General features: G+C 40.1%; 2 protein-coding genes across 3 annotated transcripts; one reads left to right on the top strand and one right to left on the bottom strand.

Moving 5' to 3' along the window:
* Positions 1-4,683: 4,683 nt before the first annotated feature.
* cuedc2 (CUE domain containing 2) lies at positions 4,684-8,786 on the top strand. Of its 2 annotated transcripts, none has more exons than XM_034551905.1 (9): positions 4,684-4,826; positions 5,123-5,211; positions 5,418-5,561; positions 5,656-5,717; positions 5,921-6,042; positions 6,183-6,350; positions 6,444-6,508; positions 6,594-6,654; positions 6,757-8,786. In XM_034551905.1, the coding sequence occupies exons 2-9, from the start codon at positions 5,138-5,140 to the stop codon at positions 6,901-6,903; spliced, it is 843 nt and encodes a 280-aa protein (XP_034407796.1). In that variant the 5' UTR covers positions 4,684-4,826; positions 5,123-5,137; the 3' UTR covers positions 6,904-8,786. The 2 variants fall into 2 exon arrangements, with proteins under 2 accessions (XP_034407796.1, XP_034407795.1); XM_034551904.1 differs by having other exon boundaries at positions 5,126-5,211.
* A 109-nt stretch (positions 8,787-8,895) lies between these two features.
* On the bottom strand, positions 8,896-17,666 carry hif1an (hypoxia inducible factor 1 subunit alpha inhibitor). The gene is made up of 8 exons (XM_034551902.1): positions 17,239-17,666; positions 14,073-14,323; positions 13,228-13,376; positions 12,958-13,103; positions 11,869-11,975; positions 11,444-11,507; positions 11,230-11,340; positions 8,896-10,913 (listed from the first exon to the last, which is right to left on the bottom strand). The coding sequence occupies exons 1-8, from the start codon at positions 17,419-17,421 to the stop codon at positions 10,857-10,859; spliced, it is 1,068 nt and encodes a 355-aa protein (XP_034407793.1). The 5' UTR covers positions 17,422-17,666; the 3' UTR covers positions 8,896-10,856.
* Between the last annotated feature and the right edge of the window lie 4,084 nt (positions 17,667-21,750).

Consider the following 21,750-nt stretch of genomic DNA (forward strand, 5'->3'; position numbering starts at 1 on the left):
TAGAACTCCAATATCAGAAAAAGACAACAGACAACATCGTTATGTGTTATCATGAAAAGATAAGTCCCTATTGATCCAGGTTGTGGGCAAATGCTGCACTATTGACAGGAAGACAGAATATGTCGGAGGGGCAATATTTCATACATTTGGCCGGTTCACTCCATCACTGCGAGAGGGTGTTTTTCTGGGCTGTATATAATAACACGTGTGCTCTTTATTTCCTTCAGATCAATGGTAATGTGAGGGAGGCCACACAAGATGGATGCCACGGGCAAGTTAACCTATCGACTGCTGAACAGAGACAGGCAGACCAAGACAAGGGAGACCAACCCATTTACTGAGATGAACCTAAGCTAGCTGGGTTTTCAATCGCATGACTTATTGCACCCATCTGTTGTTCCTTATTATGCCGAAAAGAAGAAAAAGATGTCCCTGCAAAACTGCAATTAAAACATCCAACAGCTTACATTTCTACAGTTTACATTTATAAATCAAACATCCCTCCACTAAATGGTTCTATATTCTTCGGCATTCAATATAAAATAGTTCAATTTGATTTTGAAATGGTCTACACGTCCGGTCTGACCATGAAAGTTGACGCTGAGGGGAAAGTGTCAACGGGCTGCCTGGTGACCACTTCCTGGAGACAGGACAGGAGCCAGACGGGAGGGCAGGCTAGCCGACACAGGTGGCCCGGATCTGGATCAGGTCAGCCGCGCCCCCGGACAACCAGCCAGCTCATCTCATGCCCATGCACCAAGTCCCTTCAAGTCTCTAACCTGCAGCTCTTATAAATTAAACGGTATACGGGTCAATTTTAATTAACAACATGCCAACTTTGATTTCACTAATGTTTTAATACAGTATTAACTGTACTGTACTAATCGAGACAATAACGCTTTGAATCACACGACCTTCAAGCCCAAGCAGAGAGGTGAAATGATCAGTGAGTCTTAGATTTGATTTGAAGATGGGTTATGATTGTAAAGGAGGCCTTATATTGTAAAAGTTTAAATTAATTAAACGGTACTGTGCTTGAATTCACTCTGTAAATGCACCTTTTGTAATTCTTTAGAAAAGATATGTTAAGTGTTTAAAATGTTTAACAAATTATCTTTCAAAATAATGTGTGGATCCTATCTCAGGTAATTCAACTGAAATGATCAGATAATTCTCTGCCTTTCTATTGTTGCTACAAATTCACTAAGAAAATACAATAAAATCTAAATATGAAGTCACTCTGGCTGAACTGCAAATCGAACGCTAACAGAATAATACTGTTCCGACAGACAGCTCCAAGCATTATTGTCTAAAGTTGGGTAAAGGGTAATTAATTTGGCAGTAAATCATTCAGTGTTTTGGTGACTCTGATGAGAATTGTGATCTTTTTTTCTTTTTTTCACTCAGACATCCCCCAAGCCAACCCCCAGTCCCCATTGTCTGTGTGAAAATGGAAATCTGTGCCACCAGTACAATATCCACATTATGTGCCCTGCCTCGACATTGTTGCATGACATGCTTGATTGTACCCTGGCATATAGGAACAGAAATGAGTAAACATACCATTAGTACATATTAAGGTTTGTCCTCCACTTACTTATCAATGTGTAATGCGTTTATACATTATTTTATGTTTTCTTCCATGCTTGAATCAAATACCTCTGAGACATTTGTAGAACAGTCTTGTTCTTATGCCAAAAAAACAGAAGAAATGCATTCACTTCCAAATTAGTTTGCCCTCATATATATGTGCTTTGGACAAACTAAAGCTGTCCATTTCAAAATAACATGAAATACATTTTATAAGAATGTATGTATGTATGTATCTATTTTACTGTCACACAAATGTACAAAACACTCACAAGGATGTTCTGTCACAACGTTTTCACTCAAACATTCCACTTGTTTGTGCCTCCCTAAAAAGGCAATTCATATTATTAACATTGCTTGAGGCTAAAAGTGCAATACGTGCCTTGTTATTATTGAAGGTATATGACATTTGTATACATTGATTTGACTTATTGTGCGTGTTTATATGTTATACAATGATTATACAGCTGAATGCCCGGGCGTCTCTCAGAATGTTTGTTTCAAGTAATACAGTTTGAGGATGTGTGACCAGGACAAACCAACCAAAAGAAGACATTCACCTTTATCATTAAGTGCATCTATCTTTTAAGTGAGCCTAAATTCACCTTCATTCATATTCATCTTAGAGAATTAAAACCTATTTTGCAATGTGTTGCTGAATTGGATAAGTCAGTAAATGCATGCATGTCTTCCTCTTTCACTCACGGACTGCTTAACCACAGCATGCAAAGATGCGGAGTCCCGGCTCTAAAAGACAATGAGAAATCATAGAGAATGACCAAACATTAACAACATGTTGTAATCTGATAGGATTGACAGGCAAAATGAACACCTACTTATACAAACACATCAGATAATGGCAGCCGACCAAATTCATGCTCAATAATGTTGCTTCTGTATGGGTGAACTCCCCTCACAACCTTTGTGTTTTAAGGTTCAGAGGTGTGTCACAGATTGAAAAAGGCTGTTTTCAAAATTTCAGTCAGTCTTTCATCCACAAGAGATGCTATATGAACTATTGTGGATCTGATATTCGCAGTAAATCTCTTTAGTTTGGTTTCTACTGGAGTCCAGAGCAAACCTTCTCTGGGAGACGTGGTGGTCCTGCTGTCACCAATAACTCAATGCTGCCACCTTGTGTTTGGGAAACCTTTGACTTTAAAAAGAAGAAACGTTGGTAGGTCTGTCAGCATGAGTTAATATTTACCACTGAACTCAAAAACATGAATATACAGGAACCAGGGTGGCTTTTGGATCATTAATTATTGATTGGGGCTAAATGTGACAGAACAGTTAAGAATTGGCTTTGTATGTAAAAGTGTAAAGCAAATGTTGGCTGAAGCTAAAGTCTGAAGGATTGTAATACAAGTGTGAACATATTATTACAGTATATTGATGCTTCTGAGTATTGCATCTAAACGTTAGTGAGTGTTATGTAGTTTGCAGGTTTCTCTCAATGTCAGAGAAAGCCGAGATGCTCTCCTTTGCTGCAGGTTTAACACGCTCTCCTGTGATACCAGTCTAGCCATGAGCTCAGAGTTCAAACAGAGTTCAGCCAAGTTGGGAATTGTTCTTGCTTGTTTTATCAGCAGCGTGTACCATATTTCCCCCATGAAATACTACAGCCGGCGAGAGATACTGCCAAGGACGTAGGGAAACAATTGTGCATTAATGATTCACAGGTACATATCTGCTATAATACACACAAGCGGAGGTAACCGAGAGCAGGATCTGATGACATCATTGATGTTGCCTCAGATAACACCTTGATCATCAACTATGTATGGCTCTAGCAAAAGATATGAGATAATGTCCAAGTGAGAGTAGAATGTGTTCTGGCCTAATGCAGGCTAGACCGATGTTCCGACAGTAAGTCTGTGGGTCACATTTATTGAGGAAAGAATCTAGATTTAGCATGTTAGCTGTAAAAGCCTAGGTTTAATGTCTGTTGGACACCACATATTAGAGCCATTAGTAGCGTATGTGTTTCTGATGCAGTTTTCTTGAGCTGCAGTCAAATGTATCATTGAATCATATATGCAGAGGTCCCTTCTTGGGTCATGATCATTACCAAAACATAAGAAATGGGTTTACAGCTTTTTTGTTGTTGCCTTAAAACTAGGGCTGAGCAACGTGTCAATATTATCAAAAATGACTAGATATTGTTTTCAATTTTTTTTAGCATATAATATCATGATATTTACGTGTTGTCTTTTCCTGGTTTTAAATGCTACTTTACAGTTACATTTTCTAAATGTACCAGATATATTATTTGCCTTTACCCACTTAGTTATATTATATCCAGGGAGAGGGATCCTCCTCTGTTGCTCTCCTGAAGGTGTCTTCCCTTTTTTCCCTGTGAAAGGTTATTTTTGGGGAGTTTTTCCTGATCCGATGTGAGGTCCTGGGACAGGGATGTCGTATGTGTACAGATTGTAAAGCCCTCTGAGGCAAATTTGTAATTTGTGATATTGGGCTATACAAAATAAACTGAATTGAATTGAATATCCACATTACTGATGATTTGTTGAAAATTGTATTGTGTAAATATTGTATAAAACCACCAATAGACAACCGTATAATATTGCTGCAATATCTAAATATTGTGTCTAAAATATTGTGATATTTGGTTTCTCAATATCACCCAGCACTGCTTAAAATATATTGTAAACAATGTTGTGACATATGAAACACTGTTTTAAAAAATAGCTAACTTTTAAGTGTTAACCATACAATAAGCAGTATTTCAAATACTTGTAGTTAGAATAATTTTAATGGAAGTATGTTAGAAAACAAGGGAAAACGGCAATGAGAAAATGGTTCTCAAGCTCATGCCTATAGTCTTCATTTAAAAGGACAGCAAGTCACAATTAATTGAATATTCAATTAATCTGCTAGCTATTGTCTAGATTAATAAATGTGTTGTTTGGTCTATAAAATAATCAAAATATGAATCAATATTTAAAAAGTTGTTGATCAGCAACTACACAAAACGTCCCTCCGGAGTTTGTTCCAGGTGTGAATAGGTCCTATAGGAACTATGCAGGTATTCATGCAAGACAGTGAATAGAACAACATCTGCTTTCACGAGGCTGCGTACAATGAGAGGAAATGACGTGTCAATGTTTTGAATCGTGCGGGCTAACAAGTAGCGCGGATACCGCTGCACACTGACCAGCAGCCCCTGACGCAGCTGGGGGAGCAGAGAGCTTCATGTCCCCGCAATAGTTGTCACAGTAAGTTCAACTCCATTAAAAGTCGCTCTCACTTAAACCCGAGAGGTTCAACCCGCAGCGTTAGCTCGCTAGCTAGCTCGCTAGCTCGCGGTGGCCGTTAGCGAACAGGTGCCCCCTCGAGCTCGTGCGCTAACAACCCACCGCTACTTCTCTTAGAAAGAGAGGAAGGTTAGCGAGCAGTGACAACGTCGATACAGCATGACGGGAATAACTGGCTGCGTGAGATATATGACAACTTAGCTAGCTAGCTCAAACCCAGCCGCTAGGTTAACTACTCTGCATCTCCTCCTCCGCAGCAGCAGTCGGACGCAATGGACCTCCACAAAATCATCCACAGCGCGCTGCATGAATTTATTCAGGCTTACATTCCGGATGCTGATCTCAGGTAGCTAAATGATATCTCTCTCTCTCTCTCTCTCTCTCTCTCTCTCTCTCTCTCTCTCTCTCTCTCTCTCTCTCTCTCTCTCTCTCTCTCTCTCTCTCTCTCTCTCTCTCTCTCTCTCACACACACACACACATGTGTTGCATCCTGGCATAGAAGCTCCGCTCACTTAGTCGTTAACCTCTTCTTCTTCTTCTCCATCAACGCAGCACACTGGACGATGTTCTCCTGTCATACATCACCGGAGTCCTGGAGGACCTCGGCTCCCAGATGAGTGCTGAGGAGAACTTTGACGTTGAGGACTTTGTAGAGATGTTGGAAGCTTACATACCTGGCTTTGCCGAAATCGACAGGTAAACAGACAGACTTATTCTTCTCTGGTTTCAACTGTTCTGATTGTACTGTCATTTGTTGTTGTCACACACAAAAAAACATTTCATTTTGCAGTGTCAAGGTCTGTGACATGATGTTCAATCTGGCTTCAAAACTAGCCAGCGCTCGGACCTCAGGTAGTGCTTTTTAAATGATTGTTATGTCTAATGCATGCAGACTGTGGGAGTCCTGCCCTTTCCAAATGGTTTATTCTGTCATGTTACCAAATGAGTCGCCAAAAACAAACTTTTGTTGGGCAGTGCCACCCATTTAGACGTAGATGAGCAGCTTAACATGTATACGACAGTGTGCTGATGTGTTTCCTTTTGACCTGATGAAGAAAAATTGAAGCTGAAGGCAAGGACAGAAGAGAAATCACTGAAACTCACCACCCTGCCCACTGAGCCGCCACCAGGAGAAACGCTGTGCCTTAAACCACAGACAGAGGGCGCCACTGCCAAGGTAATCATTGCAGCATACATCAGCACATTGTTTTCCCTTTCTTGAAGCATAAATGAAAATGTTCTCATTGTGTCCTACTGCTGATATTTATACTATAAATTCGTCAACGTGTGAGCTAACATACGTGTGTGTATGTCCAGCTACCAGTGTCTGAGTGGGAGTCCCAGGAGCAGCACCTGCTAGAGATGTTTCCCAAGTGTAGTCTGTCTGAGGCTCGCAGCGCCCTGTCTATTGCCAAAGGAGACATGGAGGAGGCTGTGCGCCTTATCCTGGAGGGTGACGTCCAACTCAGCCCCACTCCTCATAATGTAAGCCTCTTTTACGCCACTGTGTACAGACTGTGTGTGTATGTCACCTTGTGTGTGTTAGCAGTCTGATTTGATGGTGTCCTGTTGCCTCAGGTAAACCATGGAAAGAGTATTACCCCACGAGCAGACCAGAAACTTAAAGAGAGCATCCTTGAGAAGTGAGTATGGTTGCTATTATCCTGCGTCGGGCAGAGCTGGCCTCACTTCTTTGTCTCTCTGTTTATGACTGTTTCATCTCCAAAGATACATGCTGGTAGATCAGGATGAAGATAAGAAAACCCACCGGCCTGTCGCCCCCAAGGATGTAAGTTATACTCTCTATAAACAATGTAACTCTATCATACAGAATCTATGCATCCTATCTGTTCCATGCAATACAACTTGCATTCTGGTGTGACCTTTACAGCCCCCAAAGAAGCTTGTTCGGTACCACAGTAACCAGGTGGTAACCACAAAAGGAGAGCGATATCAGCTCGTGAAGAAAGACGAAGCAGAGGACATGAAGAAGACGTATGTCAACCTCAAGCCTTCACGAAAGTATCGATTCCATTGATGACGAGCACAAAAGTGTAAACGCAACTACTGACAATATTGTTTACACTTTTTTTAAAGTTAATTTGGAATATAGTTTTTCCAAGTAAAGGAACATATTTATTAGTGTATCAGTGGCTTATTTTCAAATTATGTTACCATTTTATGCCTCGGTTAAAACATTTGATTATTGTTTCAGTTACTTGAGGAGCTTTTGACATTTTGGTGAGGTTGTTGTAACTTGTCTTCTCGTTTGTGTAACAGCCTAACTATCTACTTTTTGCCATCTCAGCAGGTCTGATGTTAAACTAACATTATTGTCATTTTTTTAATCTCTTCATTTTGTTATTTTATATTTATTTTAACTTCCAATAGACACTATAGATTCATAATCATGACATGAAGATATAGAGATGAATCTATGGTCTTTCTGTAAATAAGTTATTGTGGTGCTGTAGAGTTTCTTCTGGACATTGCAAGTCTCAACTGCTTTTTTATGTACATAAAGTTTTTGAAGCCAAATTATTTTTACATCATGCAGTGCTGTGAACATGTGTGATCAAGCCTTGTGATTTGGAAAGTGTGTTGTGCTATAAAATGGTTTTCGAATGAAAATTTCGGAAATAAGTATTATTTTTTTTTTTAATGAACATTTGTACAGCGAGTAGCTCCAGAGAGTTTGATGTGTTGGATGTGGTCTAAGTTATAGTACTCATGATCCACTATAGTATTGTTTACTTACAAAGACTCGACTATCGTGTGTACAGTCCTGAATGTTGATGAAAGAGTATGTTCTGCACGAAGCAGCTTAGCGTAGTTATCTGGACAAAGGAAATGTTTTTGTTTTTTCTCTCAATCTGTTCCAGATTTGAGCAACATTTTCATGATAACTTTTGATAGTGAAGGAGGTTCTCTGCTTTTGAGGCAGATTAGCACAACCTTGAACTGTCCTCCGAGCAAGTAAATATGCTGCGAGCAATTCAGTCCACAAGAGGAAGGCAACAGGCCTGATTGGTTTTCATCCTCTCCTATCACACCCTGAATATAAAGGAAATGTGTGTGATAATATGCAAAGTGTTACACTAGAACATGTTTTCTTGAATTTCTAAAATGAAGAACAACATTATAAAAATGAAACATGACAACCTTGGCTAAGTGAGATGTGTGAGCTTGTGTCTGTAACCTGGGACATCTTGTTGTCAGTCACACAACTAAGCTCTTTTAAACCCTTTTAACCATCAATACATTAATTGATAATACATTTTCCAGCACAACAAATCCAATTCTCAAGAGAACCTACTATTACAGCACCCATTGATTTGGCATAATAAAGTGGATGACTTGTGGTTTCCCCCTAAATGCTGCGGGAGGACCTGTTTTTCAAGTTCATTCCAACAGCTTTACATTATTTTTGATATAGATGTTTAGATTTTCAAAGTCTCCGATCATGTACCGGTATTTATTGTGAAGAGGGCCGGTGTGTGCTCTCAGGGTCTGTTTGTCCAAATGTTTACTAAGTGGTCCGTTCACCACATTTGTGTTTTGAATTTTGCTTCGCTTGTAATTGTTCGTTGTGGATTTTTTTTATTATGATTGGATTATTTGATTCTTGTTTATTGTATATTCTGATGAATGTGTTGGTAAGGGTTTTTTTTCCAACAAATATAGACTGTCGTTAATTTGTGTTCTTCTTTGCATCCATTTTTAGAAACTACAAGCAATTGTTTTTGATTAGTGGTAACCTAGTTTTTTTTTAGAGTGTAAGTGTAACCCAATCATCTGTTGAAAAGATGTTACTGATTATCAGCATCAATGTTGTCTTTAATTACTAGATTTAGTTTTGTGCTTTGAGAAACCGCTGACGCACAATTTGTTGTCAATAAATACACATTTTTGTAGATCACTGATATTTGTATCCTTTGAATTGTTCACTCATGTTACTAAATATACTAATTCAAAAGCAACAATTATTGTATTCCATAACTTGATAAGAAATCATCACAGAACTCAGCACTGTAGAACTTTGCAAACAAACTTTAATCGGACGATAAAGGAGAGCACAAAATGTATGTGCAAAACAAAAGACAGGCATCCATCCATAAAAACATGCCTCTATTTCTATGACTCAATCCCATATTTAAAGCTGTTTAAGGCCAGAGTGAAAACCAACATTTTGACAATAAAATAAAAATATAAAAATCAACTCATTGCAGCATTTCGTGCCATGCCATTGTTAAGCGAGGCACAGACGTGCAGTAAACATGGTTGACCAATCAATAGGAGAGGGGGTTGAAACATCCGGTAAATTATTTCTACAGAGGAAGTGTATTTGTTCCATCGTGGAAATAGATATGCATAAAACTGTATCATAACAAACCCTGAAGACCTGTACATTCCAGGTGAATTAAGTGCTTGGATATTCCTGCACTTAATTTATCCAATAACACATGCAAACAAAGCTGTCTGAATATGGAGATGCCCATCTACAGATCTGTATATTGTTTGGCACATACAGTACAACATGTGAAATGATCCTCCCTGTTTGTTTAATATCCATTTTTACAACCGTTCTGAAGAGCACTTTGAACGTGCCCAGAGACAGTCATCTTTCAAGTGGCTCTCACTTTAAGGTCTTCAGAATATGGCTGAATATAAGGGAAAATAAGGGGATTTTTAATCCAAATAGCAACTTTTTCCATCTGGAATCATCTTTTGTACACATTGCAGTGTCATTTCATCTCAGATCTGCTGCATTTAATACAGCATATTGAATGGTTGTATTTAATGTGGAACATTGTACAACATGACAGCTAGATGGTACATAAGCTACATCCCATAAGATGGCCCTGCTACTTCAGTCTGTTGATTTAACATAAATCTATCATTGAAGCTGTCAACATTAATCCCTTTTACATTTTTTACCATCAAAAAATACGTCACAACTTATTTCTCTTTTCAGTTTCCCAAAACAGTGACATACTTTATTTTGTTTTATTTATTTAACTGTGTATGCAACTAAGATGGTAGAATATGATTTATTTCCAGTGCCCCTTCACCTTTTACTGGAAAGCACAATAGCATATTCAGTAAAGTCGAAAAATATCAAACAAACAAGAGCATAAATAAACAAAGCAGCATTACTCAGTTACAACAATTTAGCTGCAAGCAGTCACATGTTCCTTCAGCTGAATATGAGCTCCCACACATATTTTTGATCATATTTAATTGCAGTTTTGAATCACTGTACTTCTGTATTTAATACCGACCCTATACTTTCCTCTTTGCAACAGAACACTCTTGCTGATCACTCCCTAAAACCATGGAGGTAGGCGTGGAGATGAAGCAGATTACGTGGATAAATATATTAAAGACACTTAAAAGACCTGTCGTCTTTCAAGGTATGCACCACGTCAGTTTTAAAGCTGTCTTTGTGATAAAGACGGAGAATACAATATGATCACTCCACACACAGCTGTGTTATTATTACATGTGTATAAGAAATGGTCTGTATTTAAATGATGTGTACTGTGTCTATAATACCCCTTAACTCATCCATTAGTGGTCAAAATGTTGTAGTTATTCCAAAAGGTAGCGATCTCAGACAACTTCAACTGGGTGAGCAAATGCACCCAACTACCTATTAGCTTGAATTGTGTCGAGAGAACACTAATTCACATAAATACATCTGGATGAAAGACAAATCAGGCCTTCTTCTCAAAGACAAAAGAAAAAGAAGAAAAAAAACACTTCTTCAAGCAGCAGATTCCCATGAGTTAGTCAGATGTTTCTTCTCTGATGGATGTATTGGCAACGACCATGGCACTTGGAGACGACTGAAGCAGAATGGTTTCAATATGGCCGCTCATTGCCATAAAGTGATGCATCAGAATGTGCACTATGCGCACGCAGCAGTCTCACTTTCACACGACGAACAGTTCCCAAAGCAGTCTGATGAACAGTTTTAGGAGCCGAGCTCTAACTGAGATCCTGCTCATATCGCCCCTTGATCATGGTTTTCAGTAAAGGTCCAACCTCCAGAAACACAAAGGGACTTTTGGTTAGTATAAGCTACTTCAGTGTCAGACATACTACTTTTTTTTTTTTTTTTTTTACTCATCGTCCCAGTCTGCATTTATCTTTCCTAAATCAGGTACGCCATAAATATTCACAGTAATTGGGTTGCTGGAAGGGTCAGCATGCCCCGGGGATTTCATGTAACAGGTGACCTAAATGTCGATCTGATTTGATGTTCTAGAAAGTGGCAGTGTGACATTCATGTGTGACTTATGCAACTGATACTAGGAACGAGTTTGTATTGGGAAGAGGATATAAAAGGAAATGATTTTACCTCATGTGGGTCTCCGAGTGCTTCTCCCAGCATTTTCTCAATATTTCTCATGATGGCCACTTTCTGATGAGCTCGCAGCGGGTACTCTATCTTCTTAGGTGTGGAGGCACCCTGATCAAATGAGTCAAAGAAAAAGGTTAGTGGACATGAAGAAACATGAAGTGGCAAGGCAACACAAATGTGACAATAATGTAAAAATAACAAATATGCATACTTTGTACCAGAAGTTTACAGTGATTGTCACTCCACCGTTTAACAGTGATTCAATGTGATGCCACCTAAGGAAAGAAGACACATATTAATACACTCTGGCTGTCAAAGCAGTTATTAGCAGTTAAGAGTAGTTTATAAAATAACACCAATGTCCTGCACTAACTGTGAATTATTGGATTCAATACATTAAAATGTATGAGAAAAATTACAACTGTATTATCTGTTGTCTATCAAATATGGGCCGAACAATAAGGCACAGTAAACTCTCATAAAGGAAACACATTGTCGGATCATTTTCTAACAGCAGTTAAATCATAGAATATCATCCTGAAATGCATCCAGGAAACTCAATGCTCTGGAGATAATCAAGTCATTTGGGGGTGGAGATAATTTTGCTCCATAAGTAATAACAGAAGTACTTCTTACCAATACATCGGGATGTAGAGCACATCTCCTGGGCCGACAACAGCCTCATAACCAACAATATTTTTAAAATTGGGAAACTTCTCATAATCAGGGTTATCAAAATCAACCTATAAAAGAAAAATAAGGATTAATTACAAAACATGAACATACTGAACCTCGTGCATCCAACTTTATTAAATGTAAAAGACATGTATTCCATCCGACTATTCTGACATTTGTTTTAAAATAAGTAAGTACATTCAGAATAATGTGCCAGTGTTTTCCCGTTTTTGTGTATGTCCTTATTTTAAGTCATCTTAACAAATAATAACTTTAAATAAAGTTACTCCAAGAAACTTTCATTCTGTGTTGATTTTGGCGGTGCTGTGGTCGACAATGGTTTCAAGTACCAGATTCCCTGAAGAAAACGTCTCACTGCACTCGGGGTCTGACAGTCTACTCCTGCCTGGGCCTCCAGCAGCGTGCTCTCTGCGTTTAATTAAATTCCATTCAATTTATTGTCTACAGTCCAAAATCACAAATCTGCCTCAGAGAGCTCTGTGTTTAGTCCCAGGCGGAATCGGCAAAGCAGCGAGGCAAAGCTCTGCTCTCGGCCGGAGGAGGAGACGCTTCTGCCGAGTGGTGAGCTCTCTTCCTCCTGCCGGAGCTTTGGACTGCCAGTCAAAGGCGGCAGCTAAGCTGGATCTGGTTAAGGTGCGCGGTGGGCTGGTTGCTGCTGGAGGACCCGCTGAAGTTTCTGGTGAACCTGCATGACTTTGTCCGATTTTGCAAGGAATCTGACCCGGTGGCACCATTAAGAATAACTAAATAGAAATGAACACTCTTCTCGCTGATCTCATTTAATTATGCAAGTCATAGATGCATCAGTATTCAATTGAGACCTTTTCATGACAAGTTAAAGGTTCCTTCCAGTCATTTAAAATGTGTAGACAATGTGTAGACATCATTGCATAATGTCTCCCTCCGAGAGCTTTAATGTCAATTATCTCTACCACTACAGATGAAAATAACAGACCTGAATCACAAATCTGCTACGTTATACGTTCATATTATTTATAACCCTACTTGGATTACATATCTGTGGCTTACTTGGCTCTGTCGGTCACAGGGGTGGTGCACAGGATATGGATAGAGACACTCAAACTGGTCTGGAGGAAAGAGGATGCATCTCTTATGTCCTTTAATTTGTGCAAAGAAGTTCTGCTGCTCGTCGTAATGTGCTGGTGTCACGTTGCCTGTGGTGACGGATGATTTACAGAAGACGTGAAGTGTGAAAAACATTTAGGACAACATTATACAGCAGAAACTGTGAAACTGCATTCCTTTCACGGTGGATAACATCAGTGAGAGGGCCCTTACCCTCCATGCCGATCAGCAGCAGGTTGGATGTCAGTTGTCCCCAGTTCCTCTTGGCTTGCTGCTTGTTGATCCAGTTCCAGTTGAAACCGAGGAAGTCAACAACAATCTTCTTTCCTACTGTGTCATTCAGGGTCTGCTGCAGATATACCCTTGAAATGCATGAGAAAAGAGACATGCAACATGTATAAGCCACCTTGCTTTACTCTGAGGCCTGAAACATCAGTTTTGCTATAAATGTGTCTTCAAGGTTTTAAGCTTTTTTGCAACTCCTTTACACCATAAGGAACAATGTGACATTGAAGGAAGTGGACAGCAAAATCCAAAGAGATTAGAGCCGCCGTGAGTGTCAGCGAGTCAAACAGTGACTTCACTTTAGTAAATGATCAGTGTTTGTGTGTGTGTGTTTGTGTTTGTGTTTGTTTGTGTGTGTTAGTGTGTGTGTTAGTGTGTGTGTGTGTGTGTGTGTGTGTGTGTTAGTGTGTGTGCGTGTGTTAGTGTGTGTGTGTGTGTGTGAGTGTGTGTGCGTGTGTTAGTGTGTGTGTGTGTGTGTGTGTGTGTGTGTGTGTGTGTGTGTGAGTGTGTGTGCGTGCTGCCAGGTCAAGTCAGGTCACAGTAATATGCTTCTTCCTGTGTAAATGCTTAGTCATTTGCTCCTTCTTCCTGCACACAATAACATGTCATGAGAGAAAGCTCCCTTCACTGTCAAAGACACCTGCAGACTGTTTAAGCTTCAAATAGAGGATTTTGTTTAGATTGAGCATCAGCCCAGACAGGGTTAACATAAACATAGCTTACATCATATTCCTGTTCCAATTAACTAAAATATCTTTATGAATACATCTTACCTCTCCTCTCCTCCCATTTCTTGCGTTATATGCATTTTATCCACAAATTCAGAGAATTTCATTTCCATTCGTTGTGACTTGGGGACAAAGTTCTCAAAATTAGCCATTTTCTTCTCATCATAGTAGAGGAATTTGTGCTTTTGTGCAGTGTAAACAGAGAAGTCTCCATTCCCAATGTTCTCCTGGAGGTATGCAATGTCCCATTTAAGAGCTGGATACACAAGGTTTGTGCCTGTTAAAACCACAGGTTCCTGAAAACAGATGAAGAACAATTCAATACAGTCACATTACAAAAACTGATATTTATTCATTAGAACGAGCCTATACACTTACAAAAACAAGCACATCTCGATATAATGGGATAATCACTGCAAGACTAAAAGGGTTACTTCACCGTTATCTATACTACATCTACATCATGCTTATACTATATAAGCATTTTTTTTTCTTAATCTAAAGTAGTTGCATATAACTGCAATTAATAGTTTAACTTGATCAAATATCACTCCTGTTTATAAAATAGGTGAATTATTATACATTTCTATTATTCACTTTTTTTTTGCATTACTATACATCATCTTGATTGCGTCTGTGTTTTTCCAACTAATGCATGTCTTCCATAATCTTCTATGAAAAAGGGAACATAAATCCCAACACACAGTGCAGTTTATGGCAAAGGACACACGGAGCTCCGAGGGCTACGTGACTAACTGAACGTAGAGCGTTGTGCGCGCTCCCCACCTCTCTCTCTCTCTCTCTCTCTCTCTCTCTCTCTCTCTCTCTCTCTCTCTCTCTCTCTCTCTCTCTCTCTCTCTCTCTCTCTCTCTCTCTCTCTCTCTCTCTCTCTCTCTCTCTCTCTCTCTCTCTCTCTCTCTCTCTCTCTCTCTCTCTCTCTCTCTCTCTCTCTCTCTCTCTCTCTCTCTCTCTCTCTCTCTCTCTCTCTCTCATTGGATCGGATCGCTCTCTGGCGAAAGTGAAACTGAGAGCCGAAGAGTTAAATAATGGTCGTCTTTAATAATACAGATATACAGATGTATCTTAGCATCATTATTGAGCCCTGATACGACTTGCAGGTTCTACAGCAACATGACTTATGTGACCCAGGGTTCAGCACCCCAAACGGTTTTAACTGGTTGTGGTTGTTGTTGTTGTTGTTGTTGTTGTTGTTGTTGTTGTTGTTTTTTAATTGAACTATCTAATAACGAGCCAGCATGGACTTGACATTTATATTTTAAAAATGCTTTTGAAATCACTTGGAATGAATATTCATTTCCTTAAACAAATAATCTACCAGTTTGAAAGTGTGTAAAAAAGTTTTTCACTGCACTTGACCTATTGACCTATATAATATGATTGTGTGAAGGAGGAGTAGTGTGCCTTTTCTTCATGTTGCGTTTCTGATACCTATGTGACGTGTTTAGTTAAACGTCTTCTTTCACCTCACTTGAGCCACATTGAACCTCTAAACGGGAGTTAAAATGTGGTGCGTGGGTTAGTTTGATAGGAACGTTATTATTCTTATAAAACATTGAGCTGAACATTGAGAGCTGCATGAGTGGAAATAGAGAACCTGCATTTGAGAAGACAGAAGACATCTCTATTCCTGTGAGCACCAAGAACCACAAGACAGAAGAGAAGGGTTCAGTTCTTCTAATGCACAATCTATTTCTAACGTGTAATTTTGCATATATATATATATATATATATATATATATATATATATATATATATATATATATATCTGGATGAGACACACTTAAATTAACTCCTGGAAGTTTCCAATTTCTCAAGAAGCACTAACGTAAAAACGTTCAACAACGGTTCATTTCTATATTCATCTGAACCTTTTAGGGTGGAGTGAATGGCCGTTTCTTTTGAAATAGACATGATAACAAATGATAACACATTGTCATGAACTTCTACATGTGCATGATTACATGCCCCTTCAGGAGATGTCTAAAAAGGCGACATATTGTCTAATAGGAACAGGTGTACAACCCTCCTGGGAAAGGCTCCAGCTGGCATCGACACTGGCTAAATAAAGAGAGCTGGGATGAGGTTTGTATTCCTATTGTACGCCTGCTCGCCGGCTTTATGGATGTCTAAGCTTCAACAAATACCACTCAGAAATGTAATGATGTCGTCCAGACAAAAGGTTAGCGCTCAATCCGAGCACCGGAATTGTGCTTACACATAAACCTACAGCTGTTTCACCAAAAAGGTGAGAAGGAAGAAACTGCTGTGAGTGAGACACAATGATGTCAAATGCAAACACCATGATTTAATCATCACAGATTTAATTATCATTGGACTTGAATTCCAACGGGCTTTGCAGTTTTATTATGCTTTCATTCCCATAACGATATCAAATTTCTCTTGTAACTTACTTTGGGACATCCTTTATTGTCCCTAATGTCTGGTTGAAAAAAGATGTCATCAATTTAACCGGCATATGTCTACATTTAAGTCAATGTACTTATTGTTCCAGCTCCATAGACTTATCTCTTAAAATGAAAAATTACTTTCCGACCCTTTGACATCACATCCCCGCTCATATTATGTACCTATTTCAAAAGAACGCAAAAACAATCAAATAAATAGAAAATTGTCTTCGTATTTTTGGATCAAAATCCAATCATCATCATTTCTTGTCCATCAAACTGTGACGTGTGCTCACGTAGGCAGGGACCGACTAATTTCAGCCAATAATATCATGACAACCATCAATTAATGTGTGTGTGTTTATGTGAATGTGTATGTGTGTGTGCGTGTGTGCATGTGTGTGCGTGCGTGCGTGTGTGGAGCCGCAGTCTGCAGCTCTGTATCGCGCTACATTGCGGTCCAATCAAATGCTAAGGATTTGGCTTAAACCCAGTCCACCAACATTCAGTCTCCCAGTAATCCCAGTGCAGACGCTAAAGACGCTCTAATTTATGTTTCACTGGGATTTGCAACCATAGGCTGCATCTTTGCAGACATGTTTATGGGATGATTTACAATGAAAGCCATCACTCAACACCAGACTAAGATACTATAGGCTATACCACCCAATATTAAAATACCTCTCCATACATTACTGAGGCACGTGCACTGGTCTGTGGAGCAGGTCCCCGTGTGGGTGCTTATATGACAAGGTCTCTTCCTTCTTGTCATGGTTCAACTTTACCTCGTTGTTTATCAGTATCTCTGCTCTGGGGTCCGTGTGAGACAGTCTGGGAATGGGCTGCGTTGGGAAGGAATATTTCCGGAGCTGAGACTCATCCCAGTCCCAGTTCTGGACGCCAGTGAAACCAGTGCCGCCTTCGCTCGCCGCCGCCGGATCAGCCTCCGCAACGGCCGCCGCCGCCATGGTTCTCCGACAGGCGCTGATGAGCCGCGCGCGTCCTCCTCTCGATGGAAGAAGCCGTTTTTTGTTCCGGGCTTTTAGTTCCACCCTGCTGGGCCACCGAGTCAGCAGCGGGACGACCGAGCCAGCGTTCCCATTCACCGTGTTCACATGAACTGGGGGGGCTCCGCGCTGTCCCGCAGCAGCTCCTCTCCGGCTCTGCTCCGTAGTGTTTACACACCAGTTTGACAGCCAGAAAACAAACGACACCACCTGCAGCAGGAAAGGGGAAGAGCTCGACACGTCGACTGCCCCGGATTGCAGACAGCGAGACCTAGTGTGCTGGGTGGCTACATGCGCGCCCTGTAATGAAGAGCCCTGGCCACGAGAGGGCGCTGTTGTACTGGCTTTTTTTGCACTTCTTCCAGCAAATTGATCGCCAGAAATGCCATTGATCTATCACAAGTGCACAATTAAAGTCATGATTATCATTCTGTAAAGCAAAGATAGTATTTGATTACTACATTTGACCGACATTTGTTTGACTTTTCTTGAGTATTCAACATACTTCATATATCTGCACTATATTTCAGAGGGAATATTGTACTTTTTTGTCACACTACATTTCTCCCAGGAAATTAATTAACCCAAAACACATGATTAACTTCATAACTATTATTATTAGAATAATTATCATTATAATACTAATACAAATTATATAATATATAATATAAACAGTATACAAACTCTGAAAGTGGCCATTCTACATAATACATTATGAACATGATCTATGTCGACATTTTAAATTCACTCAGTTATAGTACTTAAGTACAATGTTGCGCTACTAGCAGTATTGACTACATTAATTTCACAGCTATAGTGACAAGTCATGTACAACGGATTGTCTTGCATTCAACAACCTGATATATAAAGCTGCTAAAATCAGTTCCATCTGGACCAAATACAATATTAAAGTCCTGCATAATAAGTACTTGCATATTTTAAACATCCTGAATCTAAATATTCTTCCACCAGTGTTGGTCTGATGTCTGACAATGTGCTGAACAGTAGCAAACAATAATGCACAGTAATGTCACTGGTGAAGTACAACACAATATTTATTCATCAGACAGGTTGAGAAGTCATTGTCTTTCTCTCTTTATTTCTCTCTTTCTTTCTCTCTCTCTCTATCTCTCTCTCTTTCTGTGGGAAGATATGGTCATGAAAGACTGAGGTAACACTTTTGAAATCCTCAGTCAATATTTAACTATGGTCATCATTGCCTCAACTTTGCGATATTGATCCCTCTTCATGAGATAACCGTGCACACAGTACCTTGCTCACTGGACTGATCAGCTGATGGATTCTCGCTCTGTTTTTTCAATGTCAGACTGGTATTGAACTAGATAGAGACAATCTTAGCGATCACTTTGATCATTGCTATTCTGTTTGTAACCTTTTCTGGCAGCGTTTTAAAGCCACAAAAAGGCAGAATTGCATCTCAAATGCACCTCCTGAAGTGTCTGTAAAACCTGAAAGATCTTGTATGTTTTCTCTTGATTCGGGCTTTACCAGCAGGTTTCCACGGCAGGGACTAGTTTGGGGCTCCCTGGTGGGTTCCCATGCTCTGTGTTTCCTGTGCAGATCAGTGAACTGAGCTGAGCTGATCCCCCGATGCTCCCCTCTCCCCATTCTTTGCAGATAGAACCAGGAGATTGACCACCCTGGTGAGCCTCAAGAAGCTTGTATCTCAATCCTGCTGATAGCAACAAACATACACCGCAGCCGCCTTCTCCCTAGCAGATGGACTGCTGTCAAAACAAAGGCTCTCTTGAGGAGATACTGTTACAATGAAACAGTTTCCTGATGGGTGGAAGCGTCTGATGTTTCTTGAGCTTATGGTCATGTAATCATAGCTAACAAACCGACACAAATATACACACAGGTAAAGTTATTTGGCTGAGTTTTTGTTTTAAGAGCTTTCATCTGTACTCATCTGGCTTTCTCTCACATTCATATTGACCCTCGCCCCTCTAGGTGTTGTAGGTCCAGAACCCCTAAGCCATAAATCCTATTAGCCAATGATTCTCTGAAGCATTATAAGTCGTTTTCCCATCTTTAAATGATTGCATTATCACTTGCTAGCTGAGAGAAATGTGTATTATCATTATGACTCTATATTATTTATCTGTATGGTGGCAGAGCCACAAAAGTACTAATTTAAACGAAATCACATCCTACCTCTCTCTCTACTAAAAAACATGTACACATTTCTATCAATACTTTTTGTTCTTCCTACAGAAGTTTAAATTGATTATTGAAGCTTTGTGAGAAAGCAACTGCTTAAAACCCCACTCTTCCTCTGCGGTGTCAACTCTCCCTCCGCCACCTCAGGCTTACAGCAAATTGGACATGGCAGGGCCGGCCCGGGAGACGGAAGTTCAGACCCTGCGGTCGGAGGTCGCGTCACTCTCTGGAAAAATATGTGTCATGATCAACCTTGTGTGCTGTTTCACACGCCGCTATAATGTGTGTGTGTCTCATTCAGTTCATCTCCCTTCCGTTTTTTTCCCATTTGTGTGGTTGTTCATTACAGGGAATACAATTGACTGAGAGAATGCTGATGATAAAGCCATGTTTTTGTATGTCTGTAATTCAGGTTTTTGCCTCAACTGTTGCCTCCGGTTCTTCATGGGAATCTCATAGTGTATTCATAGTAGTCCATTATGAATACACCCCTGATTAAAGACTAGTAGAGAAGTATAGTGCAGCAGGGTGACAGGTAAGTGGCAATTGTGTCTCTTTAAAACTGAGATCTTTTGCTTCTCTCAGTTGGACCTGAACGTTAGCTCTCCATTTTAAGCATAGCATATCTTTCTTTATAGAGTCAGAGCCATGTCCACTCATTCATCTCCACTGCTGATGAACAACAGATCTTGTCTGAATATGTGAACAGTGCCACAGGCGTGTCAAACTGCTGATCGTTAAAACAGCTAAACACGTTTTTCTACATCTGACTTTCCCACACATTAACGGATTAATGTGTGGGAAAGTCCATTGTGACATACATTTTGTTCTCTCGCCATAAAATGTACATATTCTGCTGATAGTGAACCAACGCATGACATTATGACATCCTTTTTAAACAAGGGAAAATAGGAATATATTCATTCTGCATGTCGAGTTTAAAGTGGCTTTGTTATATTTAATCCAAAATGCGTGTCCTAATTATAACTTTGCATTACCTTCAAAATCTTGTGAATGAAGATTTTGATGTGCCCCCGCTCTACTCCCTATCCCAGAGTACATTGCAGAACCTCCACAGAGCCGCAGGGCAAAAGCTTGGTATGTTGGTTCTTTTGTTGGTGAGAGGGGTTTGCTGCATGCCAGGCCGAGCAATCCAGCCAGCCACAGGGGTCATCAGAGGAGGGAGGAGTTTTGATTATGATCATTATTTGGTAAATAAGATGTCAACAAGGTGTTTCCTTGACACTTTATTGAGTAAAAAGAGGAAGGTGCAGAAATGAACGCCCCCTTCTCAATGGGACCTCTAATCTCCTCTTTCATGTCCCATCTCGTCTGAAGGGTTTCGGCTTCGGCTGCCATGTGCTAGTTTGCCTGGGCCTGGCACTTCTTATTTGCAGGTGGGGTGAGTATCCTGGCAAGCATGTGTTTATAAAACCCACTTGTTTGGGCACAATACTTGAACTAACTTCTTTTGAGAGAACAGTGTGAATCAGTGCAAAGCCTTTTCCCAAAGTCCTTTAGAAGGCGACAGCCCATTGAGAGGAGAGAAGGAGGGATTACCTTCCTCGACAGTGGTGCATTTCCGAGAGAGCTGATTAGCTCTGCATTCATTGTTAAATCGAGCAAAGGAAGGCCCTAGAGGAGTGAAAGGATCCAAATAGGTGGGCCCAGAAATAAAACAGCCGCAGGAAGCCCTGCACAGGCAACCCAAAGTTTTCCCAACATTTCTTTCCCCCTCTCCTAAGGAGGTGCGGCGTGAAAAAGGAGATTAGCATACAAAATTAGAGGCAGGATGATTTTTAAGGGCAACTTGCCTCATGCCCTCCACCCCCACGGCCCTACTCTGTCTGGACAAAGTTAATTAAACTAGTATTAAACAGTAAAGAAACTTCCAAGCGCTTGGGAGTTAGGGGGCTCTTTGAGGATTACCATGATGAGGGAAAGAACGGGGAGGTATTTGTTGAGGCGAAATTGAGAAAGGCGTGATGGAACGAAGAGTACGCTGGAAAGTTTTTTTTATTCTTGTTGGTTTGCCCCAGAGTATCCTGACCCCGATGTGAACAATGTGAAAGGAAGCTTGTGTTTACTGCAAACCATCAGGTATCA

This window comes from Cyclopterus lumpus, chromosome 15, assembly GCF_009769545.1.
Source record: "Cyclopterus lumpus isolate fCycLum1 chromosome 15, fCycLum1.pri, whole genome shotgun sequence".
Taxonomy (NCBI): domain Eukaryota; kingdom Metazoa; phylum Chordata; class Actinopteri; order Perciformes; family Cyclopteridae; genus Cyclopterus; species Cyclopterus lumpus.